Here is a 13,661-nt window from a genome sequence, read left to right as displayed (position 1 = left end):
AAAGATGTGACGCAAACCGCAGCTGGGAAGAGAGGACCAGGAAGTGATCTCAGGAGCCGCAGCCCGCAGTGACAACTTCCTGTTCCCTGTCGTTGCTCGGGGACCTGCATGGAGGGAGCGGCGCGCTGCAGACCCGGGTGCGGAGGACGCGGCGGGTCCGCGGGGACCTGAGACCTCGGGATCCGCGGTGTCCGCGCTCGCGGGGCGGCCTGGGAAAGTCAGCAGTCAGCAGCGCAGTGGCGGGAACCGCAGCCCGGCGGCCCTGGAAGCTCCCAGGTCAGAGGAGCTGCGGGGATGGGAGGGAGGGAGGAGCGGGGGCGAGCGGGGGCGAGCGGTTTCTCTGCTGCTCATCAGGAAGCCGGCTCCGAGATTCTGCTGTGCATGTCTTTCCCTTGGTGTATTTTAGATCATATGGGATACGCCTGGTATTTTCAGTTCTCATTGCCAAAATATTCTTGTAAGGATGATCTAATCGAATTTTTTGAATTTATCTGGAGATTTGCAATCACGATTCTCTTTGCTGTGGTGCAAACGACAAAGCTCTTGAAATTGACAGTCATCCATTCTCATTGCCAAGTTATACACTTCGTACTCAAAAGCCTGGAACATTTACCTTGAGATTTGGATTCGCAGAAAGCTTGCAGATTGTAGTCAAGGAATGCCTGAAAATTTCTTTGCAGCTGAAAGTATTTTGTTGTTGTTGTTGTTTCGAGCCCCACGGTGTACTGGTAAATATAAACGTTTAAAAGCATACTTTTATCCAATACCAATTTTCCATCTGAGACATACGAAACCTGTGAGGTACAGACAGCATTCTGAACATTGTCTTTGCCAGGTCTGGTGTAACATGCCTTTTTTTTTTTTTTTTTTGATAGGATTTCTCTATGTAGTGCTGGCTGTTTTAGAGTTGTAGGCTAGGCTGGCCTCGAACTCACAGAGATCCGCCTGGCCATGCCTCCAGAGTGCTTGGATTAAAGGTGTGCACCACCACCACCACCACCACCACCACCACCACCACCCTCCTTTAAACCCAATACTCAGAAGGCTGAGACAGGTACATGGATATAAGATGGAGGCTGGTAAGGTGTACATAGTGACTCAAGGACAGTTAGCACTGCACACAAAGACCCTGTTTCAGAGGAAAATAGAAAACAACAAAAGAAATGTAAATGCATTCGAGTATAGAATGATGTTAGAAAGCATGGTTTCAATAATTATGATGACTCATCTATATCAGAAAAATGTCAGATTCATTTCCCTCCATGGTCCAAGAAAGCACTCTGTCCATGGACACACAATGAAACTTCTATTTTTGGATTGTGGTGTTTGCTGTGTTTGAGGCATGACCGTTAGCATTGCTCTGTCTGGCTCACCAGATACACCACACTGGACTGGAAAACACCAAATTCCACCAACTTCTATCTCCCAAGTGCTTGGATTAAAGCTGTGCACCAACAAGAGTGTTAAAATGTTGGGTTTTCTTCTGTGGTCTGTTGATAGTCAGGGTTGTGACTGCAGACTTCTCCCAGGAGGAGTGGCAATACCTGGACCCTCCCCCTAGGGCTTTGTACTGGTACTGGATGTTGCAGAATTGCAGCAGTATGGTTTCTATGGCTAAGAATTGTTTGCTTGTTGTCTCCCTTGCTCTTCCTCTGTATTTCATGACAAACTAATTGGCAAGTGTGTGAGCTTTGTGTGAATGAGTCTCACATCCCACAGAATAAATGAAATCCTCAAAGGCAAAAAAGAAATTTTCATGAAATGTTTTCTCTTCTTGTGTGTCCCTTTGGGAGGTGTAAGTCTCCATGATTATTGGTCCATGATAAATTTAGAACCTCACCTCAGGAGAAGACTTTCTTCAGAAGAATTGATAGTGGAGTCTTATTTGACTATGCAAGTGAGTGATGATGTTCTTATTCATTCACACCACAGACCAGGTTTTCATGCCATTATTGAATAATGTTTATTGAAATAATTTTAATACATTATGAAATGACTGAAAATTTATACTTTTGGGTTTATTTATTGTTTTCACAATTTTGGACATTTGGTATTCTTGCACATTCTCTACCGTTAGTATTTTTGTCTCCATTCCTGGAAATAATTCCAACAGAGTTTTCATATGAATCAAGCCAGGTGGTGGTGGTACACTCTTTGATCCCAGCATTGGGGAGGCAGAGGCAGGCAGATCTCTGTGTGTTTGAGACCAGCCTGGACTATAAGAGCTAGTTCCAGTACAGCCTCCAAAGCCACAGAAATATGCTGTCTTGAAAAAAAAAATCAGGAAGTATATTTACAGCCTCCTACACTCCAACTATACTGTCTCCTATTGTCTGTTGGAATTTAGGATGAATATGTTCAGTTAAGTATTGAAAACTTTGTTAGTCCAGCTTCTCAGACACCCATGACTAAACACTGAACTCAACTGGATTCCAGTTGCAGAGAAGGAAGAGTGATGAGTAAAGGAGTCCAGCCCAGGCTGGTGAAACCCACAGAAACAGCTGAGCTGAACAAGGGGGAGCTCTTGGTCTCCAGACTGATAGCTGGGAAACCAGCATGGGACTGATCCAGACCCCATGAAAGTGGGTGTCAGTGAGGAGGCCTCAGAAATCTATGGGGCCTCCTGTAGTAAATCAGTACTTATCCCTAGCATAGGTATGGAGTTTGGGAGCCCATTCCACATAGAGGGATACTCCCTGAGACTAGACACACAGGGGGTGGGCCTAGGCCCTATCCCAAAGGATATGACAGACTCTGAAGACCCCCTATGGAAGGCCTCACCCTCCCTGGGGAGCAGAAAGGGTTTGGGATAGGTAGGGTTTTAGTTGGGGGGAGGAGGGAAGGTAGAGGGAACTGGAATTGATATGTAAAACAATCTTGTTTCTAATTCAAATTAAAAAAAAATGGGAAAAAGAAACGAAAAAGGAAAAAAAAAAGTCCAGCTTAGAAAATTTTAGAAAATTTTCCCTCAGGTTCAAAAAAAGGAACTATAAATAAGCAAGGAAACTAAAATCTGAAGGAAAAAGGAATTGACTCACACACAATTGCTCCTCTGCATGTTCTTTATGCTTCTTCCTTTGCTGTCTTGCTGTTCTGTTTGTCTGTTTCTCTCTAACTCACCATTTCTTTGTCTTTCAAATTCTTTGTCTACGCCAGTTCTTGGCGTTACAGGTATACATACATTTGCAACAGGGATTCTTTTTACAATACAGTATGAGACTTGAGTTTCTCAGGGTCACCAAGGCAGATAAGATTTACATATAGAGCAATAAATTAAAACTGCTAGGAGAAACTTTTAGCTTTAGTTGCATAGGGCTGTGGGTCACAGAGAGGGTCTAAGTTTAATTTGCACAAGAAGCAAACCCTGGAGTCTTCCAGTGCTCTGGCCTCAGTGGCAGCACAGACCTTCAGAAAGTTTACTTTTCCCTGAGGATGAGTAAATGGGCTGATTACCTTTGACTTTATCTTTTCAGGGGAAACAGGAGGGAGCAGTAAATCTCTGTGCTACAATCTTGACTTAATAAAACAAGAAGTTTGAGAATCTTTTGAAGGGACCAGCTCCCCATTTCGGCAGCCATGACAGTAACACGTGCTCTGTGACCTTGTCTTAGTCACTAGAGGTTAGGTGCCTGCCTGGTGACAAGGAACCAATCAGAAGTTAGCTGGTGGCGGTATGCTTTATGACCCTGGGTGTACTTTATGGACAAGCACACAGCAATGACGCAGAGCATAGCAACCACCCTGGGAGGGCCTATGGGCCATAACAACCAGTTGATCAATCAACACAGGGCAAGCCCTCCAAGGCTGGAGGCACACCAATAGTGAGCCTGTGCATACCCCTAGACACTCCCCTTACGCTGCCCTACAAGATTTCTTGGGAGGCCCTAGGTGTTGTCTTTGCTAGCCATCCACCATGGCGGGTGGGTGAAAGACCCTCGCTAACATGGGGTTAGCTCGTTAAAAAAAACAATAAAGCCTCATGCAGTTTGCTGCAAGCTCTCAAATCCGCCTGGTGATTGGGGTGACCGAGGTCGTGGCCTGGGACCCCGGATACCTGAATTTTCCGGGGTCTAACATTTGGGGGCTCGTCCTCGATTTACGACCACCCCTCACCTGAGTCGATTCGTTCTTGGAGGTAAGATGATTCGAGCTCGCAATTTATATGTTTCCTTGTTTTTGTTGGTTTGGTGCCACTTGAATTTGCTGTTTTGTTGGTTTGGTGCCACTTGAATTTGATCTGATCCTGCGCAGGACTCATATTTGTAATTTGTACTTGTATTTGGACTCATATTTGTATAATTTGGACCATCGGGAAAGCAGACATGCGAGAAACTGTGTTTCTAGAATCCTTGGTTCCGCCCTGGACAAAAGTCCGAGGGTTGTTTGTAATTTTGGTTTGGGGCACCATTTCTTTGCCGCGCGGTTTGTCCTGTCTGATGTCTGTCCTGTTTTTGCTGTTCAAGTTTGTCTCCATACTAACCACCCCATCCCTGGATTCCACCTCAACTGTGATCAGCAGATGTGCCAGGAGGATTACAGACTGCCGCTCTGAGGACACCCAGGAGGTACGAACGGAGGCCAAGGACACTTGAATCCTCCTCAGTTAGTGGTGATTGTAGCTGCCTGGTTCTGCCGCCCATCTTCCCAGCGCCATTGCCTTATTAGCGGTGCGGGTGGATTGGGTTGGCGTCTGTTCTTTCCTGTCTATTCTGTGTTTTCATCATTGGTTTTCAATTCAGGATCCACCACGCCACCTCCTTTCTATCCCCACCTGCGGGTCTGTGAGGCATGCCAAGTGGGCTGTTTCTGCCCCAGCTGCCGTCCTGCTGTGGGTCCTGGCTTGCCTCGGGAATTTCCCTGCTCTGAGGGAACATGGCTGCAGGGCCGCCATCTGCCTGGCTGCCCGGCCTTCTCTGTGCTCCACACACATGGTAGGCAGGGGGGTTTCGGGGGTCTTTTTCCCACCCCTGCATTGGCCGAGGGTCTGGGGTTACCAGCAGCACCCCCACCCCAGTTCTCTTCCCTGAATGCGTGGAGCTCAGGCAGGTGAACTATCTGGTCTGATTTAGATGTTTCCCCTAGATATCACTTGTTCCCTGTTACCTCCATCTCTATCAATCCCTAACAACTCCTAGTGCTGTCTTGTTACTTTCCTGGTTACTGCAGTAACTCCAGGTTGTGGACTCACATCTGAAGATTTGGAGCTAGGAACTTCCTATGAGAGAGATCATGCGCTGTCTGTCTTTCTGGGTCTGGGTGACCTTACTCAATATGAGCTTTTCCAAGTCTGTCTGTTTACCTGCAAAGTGCATGATTTCAATTTTCTAAACAGCTGAATAGTATTCCATACTATATGTGTATCACACGTTCACTATCCATTCATCCGGTTCAGGGACATTTAGGTTGTTTCCATTTTATAGCTATTGTGAGGTGATTAGGAGTGAATATGGGTACCCAAGTATCTCTGGAGTATGATGTTGAGTCTTTGAGGGTTTGTTTATTCATTTGAGGATTCTCTATTTTGATTTGCAGTGTGACCTGTTTTGTTGTTGTTGTTGTTGTTGTTTGTTTGTTTCTTTTTTCTTTTCACATGGTCATATTATATCCTAGGTTTTAATTTTTATGTTTTTGCTGTTAGATTTTTGGTAGTATTCATCATCTATCTTTGTGAGAAATACTGGTTTGCTGTCTTGCTCCTGGATAATTACTTTTCATTTCTCTTTTAATTATCTACTCTTCACAAGAAGTTTATTATCTCCCATGTTCTCATGGAAGATTCCCCAGACTCTCTTCTGTATGTTTTGCCTCTAATTTATTATCTGCAGTGCTGCTTTAGTGAAATCAGTTGTGTTGTATGGTGACTGTCTTGGTCTCCATCAATTTTAAGAGAGTAGTGTTCTCTGTGCAACCAGATGCGTGATGGTGATGTCTCTCTTCAAGCTTCAAATATCTTTCCATAGTCTCCATTCTTTAGGATCATTTACCAGACACCTGGTCATATTCTCTTTATTGGGATTTTTCATGTGGTGTGACATTGTTCCCTAACAGGTTTCAGTATTACTGGTACATTCTGATCCTTTATTTTATAGGGAAGTCAGCCAAGTGTTCATTGTTCCTGAAAGAGAAACTCAAAGAAGCAAAACAGTAAGAAATGGCTAATTCTCCAGTAAATATATCACAGGTCAGTGGTCCTCTCCACTCTCTATGTATGTTCTACTTTCGTGGATTAAAAGCTTTTAATATATTGCCTGTGAGAATTTATAAAATTTTTATCCTGATCAGTTCTGTGAACAGACAACAATAAAATCATACACTGCAATAAGCAAACCCAAAGTCTATGAAACCTAGTGTAGTCTATACAGGCAGAGTCATCACAGGGCACAGAAGCTCTGGAGCTTCCCATGGGACTTCATATTTCACAACTGAATATATTTTGATTTGCTTATGTATCAGCCAAACTCCAAAAACCTTTGACAGAATTAGAACTAGAAAAGCTTTTAGCTTAAGTAACTTTTCCATAACTGGATTCATTACCTGCATTCAGTCCCTGGTAATTTAACCTACCTGTTCTCTTTTCTCCAAATTATACTGTGTCCACATTAACATTGTATCTGTATACGCATGTGATTGAGAGATAATGCACATGAACAAAAACATGGTGTTTTCTTTCTAAAAGTGATAACTGTACTGAATATTTCACATCATGGGTCTGTCCATTTCCTGGAAATTTTTGTTTTCCTATTTTTGCTAAATTGTACACAGTCTTATACAATTTTCATAATTGATTGATTCATCTGTTTATAGATGAAGCTTTGATCCTACTACTTTCCCTTTTGTGTTAAAAAACAGCAATAAAGATGGGGTGTAAATATCTCTGTAATCGGGTATGTTTTTCTCTGGGTATATGGCCAGGAGTGAAAGAGCTGTGCCACATATTAGTTCTGTCTTCAATTATTTTCAGTAATCTCCAAACTGTTTTCCACAATAGCTGTATTAATTTACAACCTCCCCTCCATCAACAGTGAATAAGGCTTCTTTTCTCTCCCTATGCCATCTCACCTTTATTTTCAGTTTAGTTGATGACAGCCATTCTGTCTGGGGTGAGTCACTATGTCCAAGTAGTTTTAATTTGCATTTCCATGGTGGCCTTTTGTGATCCTGAGCACTTTTTCAATGTTTATTGGCCAGTTGAGTTTCTGTCTTTGAAAAGTGTTTGTTTAGCCCATTTGTTGATTTGGAATTTTATTTCCTTGGTATTAAATTAATTTAATTTTTGATAAATTCTTGCTATTTGCCTTATTCAAAGTTTCTCTGGTATGGATTCTGTTACCTCTACCTTGAACATATTTTGATATATTTCTTACAGTTCCTTCAATTTAATTACTGTTTGTGCGTGAAGTGAAATACTCTTAAAAATTTCTGAAATTGTCATTTGTCTCTGTTGGCTTTTGCATATTCCTAGGGAATTTTTGAATTTAATCAAATAATGTTGATGCAGATTTTTCTCTGTTGATATTTGCCCAAATATTGTCAGAATATTAACTCCATTGGCTACTTACAGTGTTAAATTTTACAATATGTACTGCTGTTACAATACCTGTTACTGTGGGGAAAACCCAAAACTCTCCTCTATGAAATCAGTCATGTATTCTGCTGTCTATACCTTCCTCTTTCCTAATTTATGGTGTGCCATTGGACCTAGAGTGTAAACATCCCACCTGACTCTGTTAGAATAGAGTCATGGGAGGCACAAACACAGACAGGATTGATATGTGTCAGTGTTTTCAAATGATCTACAGGCACAGCATTTAAAGCAGAGACATATACAATAAGATCCTATGTGACATAAACATCATATCCATAACAGAGAGGTAACCATGTCTAAAACTTAAATTTATTTTTTGTGTCATGTATACTGCTTGTAAGGCAGTTGTTTCATCCTGTTTTTACAGAGTTGCATTATTCATGATAGAATGTGACTGTAATGAGAAATCTTATTTTTGAGTAATTATCTTAGTTCCTCCTCTACATTGTGTTGCCTTCTATCCAGGAAAGCACATCCAAGTAGCACTTGGTCAAACCATACTTTTTAATTTCAGGGTGTGTTGACATTCAGAGATGTAGCAGTGCACTTCTCCCAGAAGGAGTGGCAATGCCTGGACTCTGCTCAGAGGGCTTTGTGCATTGATGTGATGTTGGAGAATTACAGCAACCTGGTCTTTGTGGGTGAGCACATTTTGCTTGTTGAATTCCCAACCCATCTTTTGTTTGAAATTAATAGGTTGTAAAATCTGTTAAGGTTTCCTAAAAAAAACAAACAGGAGACAGTGCAGATTTAATAGTTTGAAAGAAATATTCATGCTCTTGAGGTTTCTCTTTCTTTGTATTCCATGTATTATTTTGGTTCTAAGATTCATCTGTAGACTTATAGTAGCATATGACATTTCCACTCATTTCTTAAAGCTCCATGCAATAGACTTTTTTTTTTTTTTTTTTTTTTTTTTACATTAACCAGTTTATTATAGGCCTGGCAGAGCAGAGACAGTAGGAGAGAAGAAAAACAGAGTTAAAGGCTGACTGTCATGGCTTGTGGCCAGAGAAGAGAAAGAGGCAGACAGAGAGAAGCCAATCTTTTTAATTGTGAGAAAAATTGTGAGAAAAATTCAAGATAAATTACACGGAATATTTTAAATATACAGAGGAATTTGACTAAAAATATCAATCCAGAAAACTTGTTTAAATTCCTCTGCTTTATGTTTTTATATACTGAGCCCAGTACTGTGTTGGACTTCTGTATTATCTCTAAAAGTTCTAGCATGGGTTATAGACTGCCTAAAAGAACTTGTGGATTTTTGTATCCAAGGTAATCGTGATCACCTGTCTGGAAAGAATTAAGATTGCCCTGGAATGTGGGAAGTAGAAAGTAGCCAGCACTAGAGTGGCCTCGTGAATAAGCAAGAAAACAGTGAAGGCTTCAAGTGAAAGAAAAAGCAAGAGCTGAGAGTGGCTTTTTGTTATTCAATTCCACTTGATATGATTCCTGGTCATTTAACTTAGTGTAATGTCCTGTTCCCCAGGATATATCCTTTCTGCTATAATAATTAATTACTACTTAAAAAATGTAATTTAATTTGACTGTGCTAGAATTGGACTGGAATAATTTTTCAAAATTAAAAATCTAACTTGGATCTTTGAAGTAATGTTATTCTGTAATTGCCTTCCTTTTATGCATAACTTCCTATTACATCCTTCATTTAATTCCCAGTGATGAATACAGACATCCTCTGGGAAATAATCTCAGGAGTCAGGGTGGCCCTGAAAATAACCCTATAAGGAAAGTTAGGAATCACAGTTAGTCTTGAGACTAACTGAAAGATATAAGCAATAGCTGCCCACGACAGCCCTGGCTGAAATGAGCTACAGCCTATGATGTCTGAAGAATATTGTCTTTGCATCCATTACTAAGTGTGAACACTGTAAACCTGGGGTTGAATTACACTCCTCTTGATCACTTTCTAAGAAGAAAGATTTAAAGATAAAGACATCTATTCTAGATATAATCCCTCAGTGAGCTCTGTCCTACAGCTAATTCAAAGCCATCAATTATTTTTTCCATCTTTTTCCAGTTAGAGATTTTTAATAAAGATGAGATATCTGTTTTAAATCACTGACCTTTGAAGGCTGCCATGCTGTGTTTGTGAGAATCTATAAAATTATAGTGAATGGAAACTGTCCATTACTGGATGCTCTAAACTAAATAATTCCATGTTCACGTAAGTTAAATGACAACTTAGGAAGACAGTCATTTAGTACATGTTTATTATTGGAACAAGCCCTATTAATCTTTACTGTACTCATTTTCAGAGAACTATTGCAAATGTGATCCTGGTCATCAATATGTGAAGATTGAAAAGAAGTCTTGTCAGTGTAATGCCTTTGGCAAAGTGCTGCATGATCCCTCCATATGTGCACTTTATAGAACAAGTGAAACTACAGAAAACTCTAATAACTACGCATGCAGTAATCACAGGGATGCCTCTGTTGACTCATCAAACCCAGACAGACAGGAAAGCATGCACACTGGAGAAGAACCTTGCCGATCTAAAGAGTGTGAGAAATCTGTAAATTTGTGTTTCAACATGACTCAAGGTGAGAGAGTCTACACTGCAGAGAAAGAGCACAGACAGGAAGAAGGTGATGACTCTTTAAGTTCTTCATCCAGGCTTTTGCAACAACCAATTTACATTGAAGAAAATCGACACCAGTGTGGGCAATGCAAGAAATGCTTCATGACTGCTTCACATCTCAGTGATCATGAGAGAATTCATACTGGAATTAAACCCTACCAGAACAACATTGGTGAAAAATCTTTCACCCAGCTTTCTACTTGTAAAATACACCAAAGTCTTCACACTATGGAGAAACCTTATACACATAAGGAATGTCACAAGTCCTTACCTTCTAACTCAAAATTTAGAACACATCAGAAAGTGCACACTGAGGAGAAACCTTACAAATCTATCAAACGTGACAAGTTTACCGAGGACTCAAATCGTAGAAGACCTCAGGGAGTTCATAATGGAGAGAGACCTTACAAATGTGAGGAATGTGACAAATCCTTTACCTGGAATTCAGATCTTAGAAAACATCAGAGGGTTCATACTGGAGAGAGACCTTATCAATGCATAGAATGTGACTTGTCCTTTACCTGGAACTCACAACTTAGAAGACATCAGAGTGATCATATTGTGGAGAAACCTTACAAATGTATTCAATGTAGCAAGTCCTTTTTCTTGAACTCACAACTTAGAAGACATCAGAGTGTTCACACTGAGGAGAAACCTTACAAATGTATTCAATGTGACAAGTCCTTTTCCAAGATGTCACAGTTTATAAGACATCAGAAGGTCCATACTCGAGAGAGACATTACAATTGTGAGGAATGTAACAAATCTTTTAACTGTTATTCGGATCTTAGAAGACATCAGAGAGTTCATATTGGAGAGAGATCTTACACTTGTCAAGAATGTGACAAATATTTTAGCTGTTGCTCAGGTCTTAAAAGACATCAGAAAGTTCATACTGGAGAGAAACCTTACAGTTGTAGGGAATGTGACAAATCCTTTACCCAGTTCTCACTTCTTAGAACACATCAGAGAGTTCATACAGGAGAGAGACCTTACAATTGCAAGCACTGTGACAAATCCTTTACCCAGGATTCACATCTTAGAACACATCAGAGAGTTCATACTGGAGAGAAACCTTATAGTTGTCTGGAATGTGACAAATCCTTTACCTATTGCTCAGATCTTAGAAGACATCAGAGAGTTCATACTGGAGAGAGACCTTACATATGTGAGGAATGTGACAAATCCTTTACCAGATTCTCATTACTTAGAAGGCATCAGAGAGTTCACACTGGGGAGAAACCTTATAGATGTACGAAATGTGACAAGTCCTTTACACAGGACTCACATCTTAGAAGACATCAGAGAGTACATACTGGAGAGGGGCCCTGTAGTAGTTAGTTTTGTGATGTATTCTTTCCCAATCTTATCTTCTAAGGAGACATCAGATACTTCATACTGGAGAGATACTTGACATATGCTAAGATTGTGACATATCCTATATCTGAGGTCTTAGAAGACATCAGACTGTTCATACTGGAGAATGACCTTACAGTTGTAAGGAATGTGACGAATCCTTTTCCAGTTGCTCAAATCTTAGAAGGCTTCACAGTCTTCATACTAGGGAGAAACCCTACAAATGTGTCAAGTACTTTTCCCAGGACTTGAATCCTAGAAGATACGCAAGGGTTTATACTGGATGTAGACTTTACAGTTGTTAGGAATGTGACAAATCCTTTGTCCACTCTTCTACTCTATGGATCCTCTGAAGCTAGAGTTAAAAACACTTGTGAACTGCCATGCATGTTGGGAATTGAATCCAAGTCCTCTGACAGAGCAACCAGTGCACTTCACCCCTAAGCCGTGTCTCCAGACCCTAGTAAAAAAATGTAATAAAAACATGTGACTTGGTAGACATCATCACCTATGTATTTACTTGCAGGACATCCAGGACTACATAAACTCTTTCTTAAAACACCATCCTATTAAATAACATAAAATTACAAAACCTTTAGTTTATCCTTTAAATGGGCTGTATATCTCAAAATTCATACTTCTGAAAACCATATTACGGTAGAGAGTATATACTTCGCATGCCTTCTGTTTATTGGAAATTACACCCACCAAATGCATGGAATGTGACAACTCCTTTACATAGTACTGAAATTGCAGAGATAAATTCATTGTTAAGGAAACACTGATAAGTTCTACTATCCACCTTCAAATTCTTTATACTACAGTCAAACCAAAGAAACAGCAAGAAAGTAAATAACTGTGAAGAGAAGCTGTGAAAGTGACATCACTGGACTTATGAAAGAATCTTAAAACTCCCCAGTGGCTAAGAGTATGGTGACACACATCTTAATCCCAGTTCTCTGGAACCAGAGGAAGGGGTATCCCTGTGAGTTCTAGCCAAGCACTGTCTACACTGCAAATTGCAAGTCAGCCATGGTTACAGAGAGAAACCCTCTGTTGAAAAGCAAAACAGTAAGAAAAAGCAATCCCTGAATGCATGCAAGAATTCATTTTGAAGTACTTAATAAAACTTGGGAAGAATTTACTTGAAACTCTGATACAACTTCTATTAACTGCCAGGACACTTTCACCAAGGGAAAAAACTTGTAGGACCCACCTTCAGCCAAGAGGAAATGGTAATTGGCCCAATCTTACACATTTGCTTGTTCTTAGTAGGTTTTAATCAGTTATGATTCTGTGCATTACCAAGGACCTAGTGGAAGTGGAGACTTCTTTCTTCAGTGTCAAGAGTAGTACAAAAGTAAAGTACATTTTTAAACATAAATATTTTGAAGTCAGATTAATGCTCATCTTTATCAAAATATTAATAGATTCTGTTCTACAACCTATAGTTCCCAAATTGTGAATTTTGCTGTTTTTTGGTTTTTGTTTTTTCTTCTTTTTTTAAAAAGATTTATTTATTTATCTATTATGTATACAACATTCTGCCTCCATATATGGCTGCACGCCAGAAAAGGGCACCATATCTCATTACAGATGGTTGTGAGCCACCATGTGGTTGCTGGGAATTGAACTTAGGACCTCTGGAAGAACAGTCAGTGCTCTTAACCTCTGAGCCATCTCTCCAGCCCCCTGGTTTTTGTTTTTTCAAGAGCAGACTGAGTTTCTCAGTTGGGCCATGGTGGGGCATGTCTTTAATTCCAGGAGCCAGAAGTCAGAGCAGGTGGATGTCTATCAGTTCTAGACCAGACTGATCTACAATGTGAGTTCTAGGAAAACCAGGACTGTCACACAGTGAAAACTTGCCTCAAAAAGCAAATGAAAACAAACAAAAGAACAGTGTTTCTCAGAGCTAAGGAGCCAGTTTTGTCTCTTGCACTATAGACCAGGCTGACCTTGTACTCACAGAGCTCTTCTTGCTGTGGGATTAAGAGTGTGCACCACTCCGGTTCTTCAGCCCTGCTCGGGAACATCTGACGTCGGGGGTCTGCTCACAGGATACAAACTCATCAACGAGATCCAAAACACCCAGAAACTGCCAACGGCTTCATAACAGTC

At 40.7% G+C, this 13,661-nt stretch overlaps 1 protein-coding gene across 2 annotated transcripts; it reads left to right on the top strand.

Moving 5' to 3' along the window:
• Window positions 1–7: 7 nt before the first annotated feature.
• On the top strand, window positions 8–12,694 carry LOC100758597 (zinc finger protein 54). Of its 2 annotated transcripts, XM_027433973.2 has the most exons (5): window positions 8–276; window positions 4,464–4,565; window positions 6,090–6,181; window positions 8,100–8,226; window positions 9,865–12,694. In XM_027433973.2, the coding sequence occupies exons 3-5, from the start codon at window positions 6,152–6,154 to the stop codon at window positions 11,526–11,528; spliced, it is 1,821 nt and encodes a 606-aa protein (XP_027289774.1). In that variant the 5' UTR covers window positions 8–276; window positions 4,464–4,565; window positions 6,090–6,151; the 3' UTR covers window positions 11,529–12,694. The 2 variants fall into 2 exon arrangements, with proteins under 2 accessions (XP_027289774.1, XP_027289775.1); XM_027433974.2 differs by lacking the exon at window positions 4,464–4,565.
• The last annotated feature ends 967 nt before the right edge of the window (window positions 12,695–13,661 follow it).

The sequence above is a fragment of the Cricetulus griseus genome, chromosome 9 (genome assembly GCF_003668045.3).
Source record: "Cricetulus griseus strain 17A/GY chromosome 9, alternate assembly CriGri-PICRH-1.0, whole genome shotgun sequence".
In the NCBI taxonomy this organism is placed as follows: domain Eukaryota; kingdom Metazoa; phylum Chordata; class Mammalia; order Rodentia; family Cricetidae; genus Cricetulus; species Cricetulus griseus.
This window is presented reverse-complemented; position numbering and strand designations above follow the sequence as displayed.